Source organism: Lepidochelys kempii, chromosome 2 (assembly GCF_965140285.1).
Source record: "Lepidochelys kempii isolate rLepKem1 chromosome 2, rLepKem1.hap1, whole genome shotgun sequence".
In the NCBI taxonomy this organism is placed as follows: Eukaryota; Metazoa; Chordata; order Testudines; family Cheloniidae; genus Lepidochelys; species Lepidochelys kempii.
In genome coordinates this window covers 169,087,745-169,107,819 of record NC_136381.1, presented here as the reverse complement: position 1 = coordinate 169,107,819, position 20,075 = coordinate 169,087,745, and the positions used below count along the sequence as shown (strand labels likewise).

At 39.3% G+C, this 20,075-nt stretch overlaps 1 protein-coding gene across 1 annotated transcript in view; it reads left to right on the top strand.

The window, feature by feature from the left end:
* The window catches only part of ABCA13 (ATP binding cassette subfamily A member 13), a 227,009-nt gene that overhangs the window by 21,472 nt on the left and 185,462 nt on the right, over nucleotides 1–20,075 (top strand). Inside the window, exons 10-13 of the mRNA XM_073329650.2 lie at nucleotides 1,315–1,479; nucleotides 5,373–5,550; nucleotides 8,505–8,644; nucleotides 18,209–18,322. Coding sequence (XP_073185751.2) covers nucleotides 1,315–1,479; nucleotides 5,373–5,550; nucleotides 8,505–8,644; nucleotides 18,209–18,322 — 597 coding nt within the window. The remainder of the gene's footprint in view (nucleotides 1–1,314; nucleotides 1,480–5,372; nucleotides 5,551–8,504; nucleotides 8,645–18,208; nucleotides 18,323–20,075) is intronic.

Genomic DNA, 20,075 nt, shown 5'->3' with positions numbered 1-20,075 from the left:
ATGACAACAGATTTGTAATAAACAGACCAAGCTCCTGAAAATGCCAGACTAAAGTGTTCCTAGAATGTATACATAACTAAGGTGAGGAGAGGAGCTTTTAGTTGCTTCTTGAAAAATAGGTCAACTGGAACAAAACAGTGACTCTTCTAATGGCTCTTTCACTGAGCCTTGTTGATTTTAATAAATTCCTAGTACAGGTCTGCATCGTTCACTTGACTGTTTCCATCAACTGCTCCTCATTTGTTTATGGGAGTTTTTTCTGACTTAATTGGCTAATTGTTTTCATTGAATAAAGCATGTTCCAGAATGTTTGCTATTTAAAGAACATATGCAAAAGAGGATGAAATCCAAAAAACTGATAAACTTACACTGTACATTTCCATAATTCCAGAAAATGCACTAGTAAAGTATGGGTGGAGGAAAGAAATAGAGTATGTAAAACAGTGGAAAAACACGACTATTTTTTATTGTCTCCCTTGAACAGCTAATCTTATTAAAACAATTTTGCATTAATGTAACATCAGAGTGACCTATAAAAACATCCCCCCTGACCCCCCCCCCCACACTAAGATCTTCACTGGCAAAAGCAGAAGACAAATTGCATTTAGATCCAAGCAGGAGATGAAATATATAAAACTGAGTGTTCTAGCTATGAGACAATAATTATGATGAAAATGAAGGGAGGACAGGGAAAAACCTGCAGACTAAGAAATAGCAATTCAACGTGACTTTAAAACCTACTGAATTGGCAGCTCAGCTAAGTGAATAGATAGTGATTTTTCTTTTAAATATTAAACTTCTGTAATAAATTCACTGTGAAATCTTGGCCACATTGAGGTCAATGAGAGTTCTGCCATTGGTGTCAAAGGGGGCCAGAGTTTCCCCTATGGAATCAGCCTGAAGTAGGAAAGGAGAGACAGAGCTGTGAATCTAGACAGCAGAAACATGCTCTGTATATTTCAATTTTAAACTTAAGGGGTTCTAACCGTAGAACACTTTTTGTAATTGTTGTATCTCTCTCTCACCAACAGAATTTGGTCCAATAAAAAGCCATTACTCTGGCCCACCTTATCTCACTATATTCAGACAAAGTTCAGGGACCTTAGAAAATTGTGAGGAGACTGTGGTCTCTTTCGTCATCAGTACCCATTCCTGTCACAGCCAGCGTGAGGGCACTGAGAGAGCATTTGGGGGGAAAAGTGTTTGCTGGAGTTTTAAGCAGTGCAAGGGAGGCTGAGGAATTTATAAACTCCATATTGTCTAAATAGGGTGGATTTTATATTAATTGATCCTCATGTTTTTCTCTTCTTCAAGATCATGATACCTTCTGAGGTGAACAAGTTACTGAATGCAATGTTGGAAGTGGTCACTAGCATCATCTCCCTTTCAAATAAAGGCCAACATGTCCTTGAAAATCTTCCCATGTTCCTCCAAGCATTCAAAAGCATTGATCTGCTTGACATCTCGGCATTTCAACAGGTGTGTGTGTGATATTTCATCCATTAGCTGTGTTTATAGTGCAAGCATAATCGCCTTTGTTAGAGGACTTCATTAAGGTCAGGTACTAAATAATGAGGAGGAATGCTGGGCAAAATCATAATGTATCCCATAAACTGCTTGGTGGTGTTGCATAATGGGTGAGTTGAGCCTGTTGTACTCAGGTCTTGGTACATTTCATGGTCTCTTTCATCGCCAGTACCCATTCCTGCCAGAGCCCAGGGTTTTCCTGGTGATCTCCCATCCAAATACTGCCTGCTCTTCTTGTTATCTAATTGAGATCACAGCCTAAACCGATACGGCAACAGGCTGTTTATTAACAATGACATCTATTCTGTTTGTCATGGAGATAATGGGGCACACAGTACTAACATTTTTTTTTTTTTTTAATTAAAAAGCCATTCCTTTGACCCTGGTCTTGCAATGTTTCTTCATCTGCTACTTTTGTTATAGTGAAAATTGTTCACCTATTGTAAATCACATAACTCATTTCTCCAAATGTACTGTATGGGCAGTTGATAGATCCATAGTGTTGAGTGCTTGATTTTAGCCAGTGACTGGTAATTGTCTCCTTGGTAGGAAGGAGGGTTTTGTGGTTAAGGCACTGAACTCAGGACTGCTGGTTTCAGTTCTTAGCTGTGCCATGTGTTTTCTTTGTGACCTTGACTACGACACTTGAATCCCTCTCTGCCTCAATTTCCCCTCTGTAAGGAGAGGATGATGATACATTCCAAACAGAGTGAGGAAGTAAGCTCTTTGTGGCAAGGACTCTGACCACATGTATGTACAATGGCTAGTACAATGTTGGAGCTATTATAAAATAAATCATGGGTCATAATAAAGGACTCCCCTGTCTAAGGACCAGATTCTGCTACTCTTTTTCCCATTGAGTAATACCTTATTGCAACAGGTTGTCTTATCGTTTTCAGTGGCACTATTTTCTGGTGTAAGGTGTTACTGAGAGTAAAGATGATCGAACCTGACCCTAAAATTGCAAACCTTTAAAATGCCTCATCGGTAGGTAATGCATGCCTGCTTGTTACTACAGTATAATATTCAACGCTTCCTTAAATCCCACTTAGAGGGCAATATTCTTAGCAGATGTAAATCAGCATGGCTCCATTTACTTCAGTAGTGGTATGAAGTACCATAAGTACCTTTTCCCATAAGGCTCTAATTTGTATGACAAAGTTAAAAAGTCAAAACGTTACTCAGACAGGCCTGCCTGTTTGTCCTTTAAAGCTTTTCTTTTATTCAGAGCTTGTCTGGCTGTTCTATAGGTTTGGTTCTTCTAATGCTCCACTTTCCAATGCGGCATTTGTCTATATATCTAACCTGATAACCTTCCACTCTCTGGGCTAGCTCTTCGGCTGGTATAAGTCATTGTAGCTCTATTGAAGTAAAGGGAGTTACACTGATTTACGTCAGCTGAGGATCTGGTCCTATCATTTTTTCACATCAGCTCATCTGATTTACAGCAGGTTCAGGGTCTTCTCAACTGTGAATAAAATAATATGTATTGGGCCTACCTCCCCAAAGTTGATGATTTGATAGTTAATCTTTGATAAAACTCTGCAGAGAGAAGACTGCAACAGCAGAGGGGGCCACCTAGTCAGTTTTGCTCTCTCATTTGCTGCTGCTTATGTCATCCTGGACTGCAACCCGTCTCACCCTGAAGTTTTGTGTCTTTTCATATCTTCCAATTTCCTGATTACTTGTTCTAGCGCAATCTTTATATTTTGCAGGGCTTTTTTTTTTTTTTTTTTAAATGTTTCCCCTGGGAAATTTATGTCTGTGTCTGCCATCGAGCCTCCCCTCTAAACACCGAGGCAAAAAATAATCATTTAATTGTTTTAGCAATTCAGTGTCTACCTCTTTTGTCAATAAATTACCCATGTGATTTCTCAAAGGCCCTTCTGTCTACATTACTGACCTTTTGTTCCTTTATGTACCAGGAGAAAAGTTATTTATCTTAATCTTCCATTCATTCTCAGGCTTTGTAGGCTCTGCTACTTTATAGTATATGCCCTTTTACCCTTGATTATTTTGTTCACTTCTCAGCTCATCCACACTGGCCAAGTTTGTAGCCCTGGGTAATGGCAAATATAACCCTGGGGCATATCCTGAGACACTTTCCATCTCTCCTGTGTTGCCTTCCTGCTGGATTTTTACTCTAGTGATTGAAATACTGAGCTGCTTTCTGTTCTAAAGTGCACTGGGGGAATATTTTGTAATGGATAATTTATTTGAGAAAAATCACTTTTTTTTTTTGGTTGGTGAACTGATCATGATTTTTTGCAAGTTTATTTGCAGATTAAAATCATTCACTGAATCATTTCTCTGTCACTCACAAACAGTTTGTTATGAGTATTCAGGATTTTAAATGCAAAGTATTTTGATTGGGTCCTCGGGTGATTAAATGGTTAGTATGTTTCTCTTCCCTGATTGGGTGTGCTTAGAAACATGATTCCAATGATATTAATTTCTAATTCTTTGCCTTTGTACATTCTGCAATACATACAATTTTCTTTCAGTGAATGTTCGTGCCAGCAAATTCTTTTGAGGTCTATGAATGAAAGTGCTATATAAGAGGTAGTGAGTACTGAGTTCTTAACTAGTACTCATTATACTTCCTCTAGATCTGTGAACATGCTTCTTTCACTTTGTTGATTGATGTATTTAATTTAAAAAGTTTTTCGAAAGGTACAGCCTCCAAGCTGACCATAACCGATTACATTCTTAAAGTGAAGTTCTGCTTTGAAGATTGACTTTCTAAAAAATCATGTTTCACACTGGTTGTGTCCCAGTGATTTCAATATTAAACATGTTCAGTTTATCAGATTAAGTATTTTCCCCCCAACCTCTAGTCTTGTAAACTCAACCTGAGATCTGAAAATCTAGCTAGGTTCTTTCTGACATGGGTATCTTCAATAATGATACATTTCAGGCAGGCCAAATGCTTGTTTTAGTCACACCTTTGCAGCCCAACTGTCATCCAGTTATGTCCTCAGTTACAATTATGCAACCATGTAGCCTTCAGTGGGATTGCACAATTGTGAGCACATAATTTGAAAACTGCAATTGCACAGTTCGGCTGTTATTGGAACTTGGTTAACAACACAGTTGAAGGTGCATAAACTATAAGCATAAGCAGTCAGATCAGTCTCCCAGAACAGCATCTGTTCTATAGGACTGACGACAATAAAAATCTATCTTTCTTCAGTAAAGAGGGATGATTTAATTGAAAAATGATTGTGTAAAATGGTATGTTCTTTATTAAATCTGGTCCTGGTGTATGTATATTTTGAAAGTACAACTGCACTTTAATATTTTGAACAAAGTACAACTGTTTCTTTGTAGCAGGCCCGTTTTCACGGAAGACATTCCCATCATGTAAAAAGATTCTTATTTTTATTGTTGCTATTTTTATAATGTGTGAGAGAAGAGTAATGCGCTCAATCCCACTTCTGTTTTTGTTGAGGGAAGCAGAGTGTATGGAAAATGACAAGGTAATCCAGGGGTCTGCAATCTGATGGTCCTGATATTTCCATTCTTTTTCTGTCCAGTCAAGCCATGAAAATATGACATTTTCGAAAGGTTAAAGTAGTACATTATACTAACGTCTTTCACAGAGTATTCTGGCCATTAAACTGGCGCTATCTTTCCCTGACACAGAGGGTCATGAGAACAGAAGAGAGCACAACATGCATCCATTCTTGTAGACAATCTGAAAACTGTCATTTTGTTGACCTCCTTGGATGCAGTAATGGGGAAGAACATCTGAACTACTACTGCAGCTATGAAAGTTATGACAGGATAGTTCAGGGCAATTGTGTTGTAATTGGGATTCCATTCCTTAGTAATTGTTGTTCTAGTTCTTACAGGGTGGGAAATCTAGAAGTTCCATTGTTGGATCCCTTCAGTCTTTAATAAGGGCAGTCTGTAAAGAAGAATCCTCTTTCTTCAGCAACACCAACATGTTCATTGACATGCCCAGGATCACTGAGCTCTTGGAAGATGATATGGCAAAATACAGCATTCCCGAAGACTCAAGTAAGGGAAACATCAATCACAAGTTGCATATATACGTACTCTCATTCAGAGTTTGCTATGCATTCTAAACCTTTTCCTCTTAAATGGAATGTTGATATATTCACTGGCATTTCAGCTAGCTGACGTTGCAATCCTGAACACAAGGAATGATTTGATGAAAGGTTTTATTACACAGAAATGATTATGGAGACAAGTGACAAGCAATTCAAGTTATTTTGTATTCTTGCATTTAACAACAATAAATGACTCCCCTGTCTCAGGCAGGTCATATATATTGGAAGTTTATTGAATGTTCAAAATTACATACATTATTAGATACAAGGTTGCAAATCTATAGTTATATACTTTTATTTTGTGAACTTGGTGTTGTGGTATTTTATGATAAAATCCTTAAGCTTCTGAATACAACCAGAGAAGAATAACTTTTGTCTTTTCTTGTAGTTGAATTGTTGGCTACCATTAGAGTTAATATTCCAAGTTATCTGCACCCTGCTTTTATTCTTCTATCATGTGTATGAGACTGCTTTCTAGACCTATCACACACCCCTACACCAATATTTGACTCATCAAAATTAATTTCTGTGATCTTCCAGGAAAGGAACTGTAACTCAGAGAGGCATGATTCCATTGTTGCTCCCCAGGGAGGGGTGGTGGTGATGGGAAAAATATCTGCTTCTGGCTCTGCGACTAGAAGATTGCAACATCTTGTCTGGACTCAGCTGTTCAAGCTGGCACACTGAACATGGAGTCAGAGCTCTTCCCAAGCCCTGCCACTCACACAGGCAGGGAGTACCAGTCACATAGTCTCTGCTTGTCCTTCCACTACTAATAGTGGAGTTGCAGAGAGGCTGCACAGGGGATTGTGTAGGGGTCCTTACCCCTCCTGCCCACTTTCCCCCTCCTTATAAATCTCAGTGGCCCTGGCTTCCAGTCCTGTGTGCTCACTACTGAACTTGCCTTATAGTCTTATAGTCCAACAACTGGACAACACTTCCATAAAAGTTCTCGTCTAAAGGTTAGCTACAGTCCTCCATATGCTCATCATACCATCACTCTGTTCTGGCCACCTTTGAGCACTTGTTAATTTTTCTCCAGTTACAGATCTTGTTTAGAGGGGACTAATTTCTTAAAGGGAGATTGTGGAGGAATGATCTGGACAAAGGACTGGGGTCTAGAAACTCCTTGGTTACAATCCTGCTCTGACACTCACTCCTTGGTTTTGGGCAGGTCACTTCACATTGCTAATTCAGTCTGCCTTTGTAAAATGCAAATAATAACATTTGTCTCCCTAGCAGAGGTGGTGTAACTAGAGCTGGGTGAAATTTTTGTTAAAATTTTTTGGCAGGTACTGAAACTATTTGTGAATTCAGGTCAAATACAGCAAATAGTTTCTGCTGAAAAACCTTACATTTCTTGGGAATTGTTGAAATGATTTGTTTTGACATTTAGTTTCAAATCAATTTTTTTGTTTGTTTGGGGAGAAAAAACAAAAGCTTAGTTTTGGTTAGAATGGTTTTTAGAATTTTTTTGGTTCGCCACCAAAATTAAAAAAATCAATTACTCGCTCTGCTCTACTAAAGACATTACTTAATGTTTCTACAGTACAGTACACTGAAGATGAAAATTACTACAAAATATTACTAAATATTTCTAAATCTACTAGTCACCAAAATACCCAATGTAAACTAAGCATAGAAATTTAGACCTGATCCTGCGAAAAGGAGCCCCTTGACTTCAGTGGGGAGTCTGTCCACATGTTCCTTCTTGCAGGATGAGGGCCGTGGCTCACAATGAGGTTATTAAGAATATACATCCATCTTAACATGCTTGACTACCAAATTTTACTTGGGTTAGGGGAATGGATTTTTTCAGCTAGGCAGATGAAATATAGATAGGTTTAAAAAATGAATTAAACATCCTACAGTTCAGTTCCACATTTGCATCTATCTGCAGCTTTCTGAAATAGGCTGTGCTACCTTTCTTGATGAAGAAGTCAGTAGACATTTCACTGTCACCCAAAAGCTGTCTTGTCAAATAGAAAAGACAGTTTTCATTGAATGGCCTAAGAAAGTTCCACAAGTAAGAAGGTGTATAGCTGCTGATTAGAACTATGCTCGCCTTCTCTTGAGTATGAAAACAATGATCAGACTATTATAAATCCCTCATTGGTCTATAATTGGTGGTGCTAGTCTCTTTTATTCTTTAAAGAACTTTTGATCTGTATGAGAATTTATAGCAGTGAATCTTCCCTCAGCATTTATTTTATGTTTGTTTTGCCTGTGAACTTTGACTCCAAAACTGTAATATACCAATACAGCTTTTAGGATAGGTGCAGTGGATGCAGTGTTTTTACTAAGACCTGGTCTACACTACACAATTCGGTTGACATAAGGCAGCTTACAACGACCTAATTATGTCAGTGTACACAATACAGCCTTCCTCCCGCCGAAGTAAGTGCTCTTCTACATCAGCATGCTAACTCCACTTCCACGAGAGGTGTAGTGCTTATGTCAGTGTAGTTAGGGTGCCTGTGTTACTTATATTGGCTGTCTTGTCAATTTCACAGCTTCATGCATTCCTGGGAAGGACGCGCACCACCCGGCGGAAGGAGGGTAGTGTGTAATTACTGCAGTGGCTGTAAGTCAACGTAACATAGGTTGACTTAGGGCTGTAGTGTAGACATGCCCTAAGATTCTGATCTCTTTGGGGGATGATTGTTCTCAGCTTATCTGGGAGTTGTGGATCCCCAGCTCCTCACAGGTTCAAGCACTTGGTGAATGAACTACATCTCTCCAAAGAGCTGAAGTGATGGTTCAGTGAGAATTGAGGGTTTTCAGCACCTTACAGAGGCCAAGCCCTAAGTTAATGTGTATAGGCATTATGTTGCTGAATAAATCATCATATCTCTTAAATATGATCTCTCTCTCTCTCTGTTTCTCTCTCTTTTACCACAGCTCCATTTTGCTTGCAGCTTTATCAGGAAATTTTACAGTTACCTAATGGGGCTTTGGTGTGGACCTTTCTGAAGCCCCTGTTACATGGGAAGATACTGTACACCCCCAACAGCAAAACGTTTAACATGGTGATAGAAAAGGTGAGTATCTAAGGAAATGAATAAATCAAATGTCTGTACTCAATATGGATGGTAGAAACAATGGGAAGTGTTTCCTTTAAGAAAACTGGCAGGGTTATTTCCCCAATATGTTCATCCTGCTCCCACTGCACATAAAAAATAACAGTAGTATCTGACAGGTTTCAGAGTAACAGCCATGTTAGTCTGTATTCGCAAAAAGAAAAGGAGTACTTGTGGCACCTTAGAGACTAACCAATTTATTTGAGCATGAGCTTTCGTGAGCTACAGCTCACTTCATCGGATGCATACTGTGGAAACTGAAGAAGACATTATATACACAGAGACCATGAAACAATACCTCCTCCCACCCCACTCTCCTGCTGGTAATAGCTTATCTAAAGCGATCACTCTCCTTACAATGTGTATGATAATCAAGGTGGGCCATTTCCAGCACAAATCCAGGGTTTAACAAGAACATCGGGGGGAGGGGGTAGGAAAAGACAAGGGGAAATAGGTTACCTTGCATAATGACTTAGCCACTCCCAGTCTCTATTCACGCCTAAGTTAATTGTACCCAATTTGCAAATGAATTCCAATTCAACAGTCTCTCGCTGGAGTCTGGATTTGAAGTTTTTTTGTTGTAATATCGCAACTTTCATGTCTGTAATCGTGTGACCAGAGAGATTGAAGTGTTCTCCAACTGGTTTATGAATGTTACAATTCTTGACAGATGCTGTAGTTTCTTTTGGTAACTCTTGAGCATTAGCTCAAGAAACTCCCTGAAAAAGCACAAGATCAAATTCGCACAGACACCCCTGGAACCCCGACCTGGGATATTCTGTCTACTACCCAAGATCCATAAGCTTGGAAATCCTGGATGCCCCATCATCTCAGGCATTGGCACCCTGACAGCAGGATTGTCTGGCTATGTAGACTCCCTCCTCAGGCCCTACGCTACCAGCACTCCCAGCTACCTTCGAGACACCACTGATTTCCTGAGGAAACTATAATCCATCGGTGATCTTCTTGATAACACCATCCTGGCCACTATAGATGTAGAAGCCCTCTACACCAACTTTCCACACAAAGATGGACTACAAGCCGTCAAGAACACTATCCCCGATAATGTCACAGCTAACCTGGTGGCTGAACTTTGTGACTTTGTCCTTACCCATAACTATTTTTACATTTGGGGACAATGTATACCTTCAGATCAGCGGCACTGCTATGGGTACCCGCATGGCCCCACAGTATGCCAACATTTTTATGGCTGACTTAGAACAACGCTTCCTCAGCTCTCGTCCCCTAACGCCTCTACTCTACTTGCGCTATATTGATGACATCTTCATCATCTGGACCCATGGAAAAGAAGCTCTTGAGGAATTCCACCATGATTTCAACAATTTCCATCCCACCATCAACCTCAGCCTGGTCCAGTCCACACAAGAGATCCACTTCCTGAACACCTACAGTGCTAATAAACGATGGTCACATAAACACCACCCTATACCGGAAACCTACTGACCGTTATTCCTACCTACATGCCTCCAGCTTTCACCCTGACTACACCACACGATCCATTGTCTACAGCCAAGCTCTGCGATACAACCGCATTTGCTCCAACCCCTCAGACAGAGACAAACACCTACAAGATCTCTATCAAGCATTCTTACAACTAGAATACCCATCTGCGGAAGTGAAGAAACAGATTGATAGAGCCAGAAGAGTTCCCAGAAGTCACCTACTACAGGACAGGCCTAACAAAAAAAATAACAACGCCACTAGCCATCACCTTTAGCCCCCAACTAAAACCCCTCCAACGCATTATTAAGGATCTACAACCTATCCTGAAGGATGACCCAACACCCTCTCAAATCTTGGGAGACAGGCCAGTCCTTGCCTACAGTCAGCCCCCCAACCTGAAGCAAATAGTCACCAGCAGCCACATACCACACAACAGAACCACTAACCCAGGAACTTATCCTTGCAACAAAGCCCGTTGCCAACTGTGCTCACATATCTATTCAGGGGACACCATCACAGGGCCTAATAACATCAGCCACACTATCAGAGGCTCGTTCATCTGCACATCCACCAATGTGATATATGCCATCATGTGCCAGCAATGCCCCTCTGCCATGTACATTGGTCAAACTGGACAGTCTCTATGTAAAAGAATAAATGGACACAAATCAGATGTCAAGAATTATAACATTCATAAACCAGTCGGAGAACACTTCAATCTCTCTGGTCACATGATTACAGACATGAAAGTTGCAATATTACAACAAAAAAACTTCAAATCCAGACTCCAGCGAGAGACTGTTGAATTGGAATTCATTTGCAAATCGGATACAATTAACTTAGAATAGAGAATAGAGACTGAGAGTGGCTAAGTCATTATGCAAGGTAACCTATTTCCCCTTGTTTTTTCCTACCCCCCCCCCCCCCCAGACGTTCTTGTTAAACCCTGGATTTGTGCTGGAAATGGCCCACCTTGATTATCATACACACTGTAAGGAGAGTGATCACTTTAGATAAGCTATTACAGCAGGAGAGTGGGGTGGGGGGAGGTATTTTTTCATGCTTTGTGTGTATAAAAAGATCTTCTACACTTTGCACAGTATGCATCCGATGAAGTGAGCTGTAGCTCACGAAAGCTTATGCTCAAATAAATTGGTTAGTCTCTAAGGTGCCACAAGTACTCCTTTTCTTTAGTAGTATTTGTGTTTCAATTTACTCCATTTACTTCAGTGAGTTTGCATCAGTGTCAATGAAGAGAACTTGGCCCAAAGTTTTGCAGTCCCTGTTCAAGTGAGCCAGGAAAACCATGTTAAAAGTGTTGTAGTGAGCCTGCAGTGTCAGAGTGCAGGGGCCCTAGGTAAGTCCTTGGTGAGTAAGGGTTAACTTCTGCCCCACTTCCCCCTCCTTTTGCACAGCTGCTCACAGGAAAGGCTGCATGAGGGATCATCTGCTAGTTCTGTGTTTGTACAGTGCCTAGCACAATGGAGTCTAGGTCCATGACTAGGGCTTCTAGGTGGTACTGTACTAAAGCCTTTGGGAAGATAGGCTGTACACCTCAGGTCAATGGACTGGATTAAAATCCAGGCTTGGGTGCTTCTATGTTTTCTTTTTGATTCCATTAACTTATTTTACTTTATTGTTACAAATACTAATCCTTGAAGAAAAGACCTTATTGAGCATAGCTGGGTTTTTTTTTCCTGCTGCTTCATTCCTCTCCTTTACCATGCTAAAATGTAATCACGACTATATATCTGCTCATATGGTTTTCCTGGCCAGTGCATATGAGGCTTAATTGTGCTACAAAACAGTACCAACTCTGAATTATAGATGATGGGTGGGGTTTTCAAATGGAGTCAGGAATCCCACTGAAAGTCAACAGAATTTGAGTGCTTAACTCTCTTAGGCACTTTTGAACATCCCACCCTTGTCTGTGCAGTACATGGTATGTCTGTCATATCCCTCTACTAAGTGGAAGTATGTTAGATATGCTCATATACACACAATTGGCTCAACTAGTGGAATTGTTCCTTTAGTTCACCTAATTTAATCTTGTGGCATAGGGGAGTGGCAAGGAGGAGGGTGGTGTTAAGACAACTCTTATGAATTTTCCTGCCTATACTGTACAAATACCTGGTTAGCTGATGACATTGGTGACTGCTTATATGACGAAAAATTCTAAGGTTGTTACTTGGCAGGTATCCTGTATTTAATAGTCCCAATCCCAAAGAGTTTATAGTCGTGTTCACAGACACTGTTTTTGTTCTATGCTTGTACAGTGCCTCTCACAGTAGGGGGTCCGTGACCAAGGCTCTTAGGCACTATTGCAATACAAATAAGTAATAAGTATTATGAACTATTTTTAAAAGGGCTTGGAGGTCAGAGGAAATATTTGTATTTACCTTGCAAATATGATGCTTGTTAATCTTAATTATTAATTGTTAAATCTTAATTATTACAGGAACGGTAATTTAAGTTTATTTAAAATGTGAAATAAAGCATTACTGCTTGATAATGGTATACAAAATATTTTTTAATGATAGTGTTTTCCATGGTAAACATATATCAGTACAATGTTCTGACTTTTACTCTAAAAAGTAAGATGTTAAAATCTAAGTGAAATGATAAACGTTAGAACTACACGTTAACTTCACAATACTCCTTTGTGAATCAAAAATAACACTTCTTGTGGTTTCTTAGTTTACAATTAAAATGAAGAACTTAGTTTGGGTGACAGGCTATATCTCCCTTAGTCTGCTGAGTTGAATATAATTAATTTTAAAACTTTAGGCTGATTTAAAAAAAGAAGGTGCTCTTTTGATTTTTACAAGCGTGAACTGTAAGTGGTGATAAAACTCTGTATACAGAATTGCATTCTGCTTTACAGTGACACCAAGAATAATGCATTGTAGAGATTTCCAAGTTATTTTGCCAATTAGTATGCCACAGCCACTATCTTAATGGGATCCATGATAAGACAGCTACATCTTTCGGCACATGTTGAATCCTAGTGTAGATCTTAAGTGAAACGAAGTCTACTCAGTAACAGCACTGAGACTGTCAAGTTATCTTCAATGAGACAATTTTACTTTGTTTTTTTCATCTTCTGTAACTACACAGATTCTATCAGATATTATAGCCCAATAAATCTATTAACATGCTTGGACCTCAGACAGTTCCATCAGCTCATTCAAGATGTCTTGTAAAAATAAATGCTAGACTCACCAAGTTATCAATGATAAATTATCTGTTTATTTGTAAACATGGAACTAGCAGTAGATGCCTCCATCAAATCCATCTTTACTGTTCCTGTTGCACAGTCTTATTAATTATCATACCCTATGGAAATTAAGTAAAACTAAATTATCAACAAATATCCTAAATATTGGTATTGAGTCCAATCCTGCAGCCTTTACTTAGGCAAAAGTGCCATTGAAGTAGAGGTGCAAGTTTTCCCCTAACATGGACTGCAGGATTGTACCCATTCAACTACTATTCCCCAGGGGTAGCTAGGTACATGCTACAAAGACTGGTAGCATTAAAATCTGTTTACATTTCAGGATAATTTTCATGTTTTGTTTCATAAAATGGAATATCTCATCTCAAGATTACTGACAACCATTCTTACAATAAGTTATTCAATTTGCTTTCTACCTGTGATAAATAAACAATCCTGAGGTTTAAATCAATATTGACCAGTCAAGTTCACACACACAATAAATGACTATATGCCGACTGACATCAGCTAAGTTCAATGGAAATTTTTGTTCAATTCTGAGCCAATCAGAAAGCATGCATCTCTGATTCTTGATTGGCTCATCAGAGGCAATGTGTCTTTCTTGCCATATTATTGCATCTCCATTTAGGATGATAGTTTAAAGAAAGAGATGTTACATTTAAGAAGTTTATAGCCATTGAAAGATTTTTTTTCAAATTTTTCCGATTAAAACAGAATGTATGTAACAATACAATTCAGAAGTAAAAGTAAGAAAACACGTCTGACAAATTCATCCTGTTTTTGGATTCCTGCCGCCTTGCTCACAAATCCTTAATATGAAAGGCAAAGCCTTTCTTTATAAATATCAAGCCTTCATAATAAGATAAAGGAGGTTCTTATTCTACAACTTTAATTGGGTTGTCTCGTGAAGTTTGGCATTTGAAAAAAAAACACATTTGTTTCAACTCCCTTCATGATGAAAAATTATATTACAATGAAATGTTTTAACAGGCTGACAAATAACCTCAAAAGGATGTTTCTAGCTTCACCTTATTCACAAAACTAGGAGGTTTATAAAAGGGTGAGTCTGAAGGCAATACCAGAGAGGACTTTTGGTGGAATTCAAAATGGGATGGAGCGTGCTAAGTGTAGATAGGGTTGTCAGGGAGCTATGAAGCGCTAGCAAGTCTTTACTGAGCTTGTGCAAACTGTTTTTTTCAAAAGGATTTTAACTTGGCTAAATTTGGGGCAGATTTTCCCAGGGACAGTAAAAGGCATACCCCTGACACAAAGGCCAGCCCCTGCCCAATTTCATGTTCTTGCTCCAGGGCATGGGGAGGCTGTTGAGCTTTTTAAAGGAAAGGTGAACAATTTTTTTTGACACAGAGGAAATTTTGCCCAACTTTTTTCTAAGAAATAGCTGCACCCTTTTGGCTGACGTTTTCCCCCCCAAAAAAATCAGCCCCGCGGCAGACACTTGTCATGGAAAATTTCAGCCTAAGTGGTTAAAGTTTGGCAAAGTTATATGGACCTTTAAACAAGGCTTTATAATGGGAATTATCAGGCAGGGGTAGTAATAGGCAGTGCTACAAGCCCCACGTATAATACAGCTGTTTTCATTCTTTAGATACATCTACTTACCTCTGAGGAGACTCTCCACTGAACTCTTCCTTCACAATTTTCCAGGTCTTAAAGGCACAATAACCACACACCAGCCAAGCAGTTCTTAACAGTCTATACACTTTCTCTGTTAGTTTTTAAGTAGAATATGGTGAACTGGGACTTAAAGTTTGGGCCTAGTCTAAATTTTTAACCCTTCCTTTATTCTGAATTGAACCTGAATCTTCAGGGTTTATTAAGCTACATATGTCCCAGTGATAAGCATCCCTCTCTACCCACTTTCCTACTTGTAATGAAGCCCGTGTGGCCCCTATCAGAAGATCTTATTCCCAAACTGTCCACCAGCATCCCCTCTCTAAAGACTTAATATTGTCAGAGGGAAATGTAGTTGGCTGCCAGTGGCCATCCTAGCACCTCCTGCACAGCTAGTGTGGGGAATGGGTCACCAGTGACCTTTTCTGGTGTGTTTTTTGTTTTTTTTTTTGCTGCTTAGGCAGGCATCTCCTGTCGCTTTACACTTCCAGAGTTTATCTGAATGTCTTTGTAGAAGGCACTTAAATGGTGCGGGACTGTGCCAAAGTTCTGCACTTTTGACAGGAAATATTAGAATAAATCTACCCCCAATTCTAATTTGCAACTCAGTGCAGAAGCTCTTTTTTGCTGGGGAATGCTGTACATGACTACGCTACCACCATCATTAGAGCATAATGAAGAGGTCTGGTTCCTAAAAACAGTTATGACGGCTATGATATTAACTTAAGCAAAATTGATATCACAGCATTCTCTAACCTTGAGCTGTAGATTCCTAATCTATTAGGCAAGGGGAAAATAAGACAGATGTTTAAAGATAGTTGAGAGGAAGCATAGTCTAGTGATTAAAGCATGGCAGTGGGACACAAGATTTGGCCCCACAGCAGTGATTTCAGATGGAATATGTTCTTTCAGTTGTTTTTATTTTCCAATCTGTTTGTTATGTTTAACTTTTATTCCTTATTATTTAATCAGGCTTCTTAGCTTGACCAAATACTACACTTAAGATACTTTGAAATACTAGTGATTTCCCCTAATGAGAAGTTGTACATAAACATTTGATTGATGTAGTGCAGATACAGGAATATTCTGAAAGTACCATTAATTAGCTGTGTTATCCATTGCCAGTTTTTTGCATGTTGTATGTAAATATCTGTGTTTTTTAACAGAACCAATGGAAAGTTAATTGCCAAAACCAAACATGAACAAACACTTGTATGTGTGTAAGGGTGGGGCAGGGAAAGGGGCATAATTTTATAGGCTTTGAATAAATCCTAATGTTCAGTAGCCATCAGACATGGTGAGGTGGTGTATTTCACTAGAAAAAATGATGCCACAGATCCTGCTGTCTCACCCCGCCTCCCCTGCCTGTCAAAATGGCAGTCTAAATTTTAGTCAGGTTTAAATTATCTTTCAGAAGTGTTCTCTCTAATAATACTGATCCTTTTCATTTTGGTGTTTGTTCAAGAATCAGCTTACAACTCAGAATGTCTCTCTCCACACACGCATGCCCCTTTTTCGATAATCCCCTCGTATAATCTACCTTTATCATGATAATAATGATCCCTTACAAGCATTAGGACAGAACTGGCCATAGAATGTAATACTTCAACTAATACTTATCTGTATTTCCAGAATGAGCTTAAATCACCATTAGCAGCAGTAGCTTATTGTTTTCTTTATCATAGTTCAATCAAATTTGGAGAGGTAATTATTGTACAGATGTATGTGTATTGATATAACATTAATACTTCAGTCAGTGGTGTACTCATATATTATAACTCCTATCAATTTCCTGTATCTGTTTTTGCTATTTGCAATCGCATCATCATCAAATTCAACTTTGCTCTCTCTGTCAGGATCAGGCTCTATGAATTGTTCATCTATTATTCCCTAAAACATTTTTTTGTGACACAACTGAGGTGTTCATGTGATCTCTTGAGCCTATTATTTATACAACTTTTAGAGGTGGTCAAAAAATTTCATTAAGTCATTTTCTGAGGGAAAGTGCAATTTAGCCCAAATTAAAACATTTAGCACCAACATGTACATTTAGATGACATTTTGACAGGTTAACGTCCAAATGAATTGTTTAACTTTCTCACTTTGTTTGTGTTGCAATGTTTCATTTCAATATTAGCATGCTTCATTTTGACTTAAATATTTAATTTAAATGTTACATTTAATATTATACCAATTCAACATTACTGAAACAGTGTTTCTGAATAATTTTTTGGGGAATTTAATGCTAAAATTCTTTCCTAGTTTGTGATTAATTTGCTCATCTTATCAGGTCCCTTCTTTGGTACCCCCTAGTGATATTGGTACGTGATTTCAAACCTAGCTGCAGACACCTTGAGTGATAGTGGAACACACTGAACCTTCTTGTTGGCTGGGTCGTATGAAAAGTCAGTCCAGTCACTACTAGATCTGGCTAAATGTGAAAAGTTAATTGATTTGCTGATCCTTTTGTGAATAAAATCATTGAGGCTGAGTCATTGTGACTGTGAAGTCATGTTATTCATGATTCATGTATATTTGGAGAAACCACCCATGTTTGTGAAAACTGAACGTTTACCAGTTTTTACCACAGACTTTCTAAAAATTCACACTAGAATGTGCATTATTCACTGTTCTGTCATTCAGAGTCCATCCTTTGGTGAGGGCAGAAGGAAAGGACTTGGCTGCTACCCCCTACAGTCAAATGAGAAGGTCCCTAATTCTGCCTTCTTCCTTACTGGACCTTGCTAGATCTCCCTGACTCAATCAGCACCAAAATTGTCCTCAGGGTTGAAGGAACTGTAGGTTGCATCCAGATATTCCACATATTCCTCCCAAATAGGCGGTGCTGTGATCAAGAGAGAGGCTTTAATTTGAACCTCTTTTATTTTTTGATTGGCTCTCACTAAAGTATTTTGTGGTACCATGTATGAAAGGCAGTATATAAAAATAAATTGTATATTATTACTCTTCATGTGGGAAACATAAACACAGCAGGAAGCCTTTTCTATGATTTGTTAGTCTCTGAATTTTTGTTTTCCTTTGAAGATGAAAGGAAACACAATGCATTTACTTCTGACAATTAAAGTTGACATGCAGAGGATTTTCAGGAGATCTGAACCACCCAAGTTGCTCCTGTTTCCACAGGAATTACTGTGTGCAGTTTTCATTTCACTTGGCTTCATTTCTTCCTTTAGGCTAATCACACATTTGGTTTTGTGGACAACCTGAAAATTTATTCTGAGGCCTGGCTAAGGATGTCTGAGGTTTTTAAGAGCAGTGAAAACTTCCTCATGGTCAATCAGCTCCAGGTTGGTGAATTGTCGATGACTTCCTACTTTCCAATACTATCCACAGGAACAAATAATTGAAGAATTAAAGTAGCCTGTAAAGAAGTGGTAATTCTAGAAATACTAGATCACTATAGGAAATGGAGTTCAGGATCAGCCTTTACAAAGATCCTGGCTCTCAGGTGGAGGAATTACCAGAAATTCTGCAGGATAGCGGTGGTGGTACAGTCAGCACAGACATATGAGTTTTTCTTATGAGTGGCACTTGAAGACCGTATGTCTGTGACAGTAAACCCTGCTAAAGTTTAGATTATAGATCTACAATGGGGTGGTCCTGAAAATCTTTTCAATTTTAAAGTAGCTAGAATGAGTAGTTACCTCCCTGTCTGCAGTATTACCATGTGATATTGGAAATACTATGAATAGTACAATGGCGAACAGTCACTTACCGAAGGCAGCGATTCTCAAACTTTAGCAACCTGAGGACCCCCATTTTGATTTAAAATTTTTGGGGGGTCCCCAAGCCTCCCACTCAGCCCCAGGCCCTACCCCCACTCCACCCCTCCCCCTCCTCTTCCACACCTCTTTCCGCCTCCTCCCCTGAGCGCACTCCATCCCCGCTCCTCACCCTGTCTCCCAGCGCCTCCTGAACGCTGCTGAACAGCTGTTCCCTGGCATGCAGGAGGTGCTGGGAGGGAGAGGGAGGAGTTGATCAGTGGGGCCCATGGACACCCGGAGTATGTTTGGGGACCCCTTGGGGTCCGCAGACTGCAGTTGAGAAACGTTAATCTAAGACAATTGGCAAGTTTTTAAATACTCTTTACAGCTTGAACTTGCTTAATTCTCATAATTGTCTTCCCCAATGTAATTGATCAGGTCTCACAGGGACAATGGAGGAAATTTAAAATGCAACAATAGCAGTGACTGCTTAAATGTAGCACCTGGTTAACAGTTTTTCCTGTCTGTTTCCAAGTCATATCTTCTTTCTTTAGTCATTAAAATGTAGTTTTGGCACTTTTTACTCTTCACCATCTGCAGAGCCATTAAGCTGTGGAAGAATAAACTGATGCTCATGCATCAACAATAGCATTGTTAATTAAGATTCAATTAAGGAATGTTACTTGTGATCCCTGAAAGGCCTCGTGGAGCTAATTGTTAGTCCTTTTTCTTGGAAACTGAGCAAATGAGATATAGAAATTGAGACAATGAACATGGAAACTGAAGATGCTATTTTCCAGATAATATTGTTTGTACGACTGTTAATAATGCAATGCTCCAAAATGTTGTGTTTTACAGAACAAGCAAAAGGAAAGGTCTCTTCCCTAGCCAATTTACAATAAATGTATAGATTTCAGAGTAACAGCCGTGTTAGTCTGTATTCACAAAAAGAAAAGGAGTACTTGTGGCACCTTAGAGACTAACCAATTTATTTGAGCATAAGCTTTCGTGAGCTACAGCTCACTTCATCGGATGCATACTGTGGAAACTGCAGAAGACATTATATACACAGAGACCAGGAAACAATACCTCCTCCCACGCCACTCTCCTGCTGGTAATAGCTTATCTAAAGTGATCACTCTCCTTACAATGTGTATGATAATCAAGTTGGGCCATTTCCAGCACAAATCCAGGTTTTCTCACCCTCTGCCCCCCGGAGAGTGAGTTTGTCGGGGGGTGGGGGTGGGGGGGGTGGAGTGGGGGTGGGGCGGAGGGTGTGAAAACCTGGATTTGTGCTGGAAATGGCCCAACTTGATTATCATACACATTGTAAGGA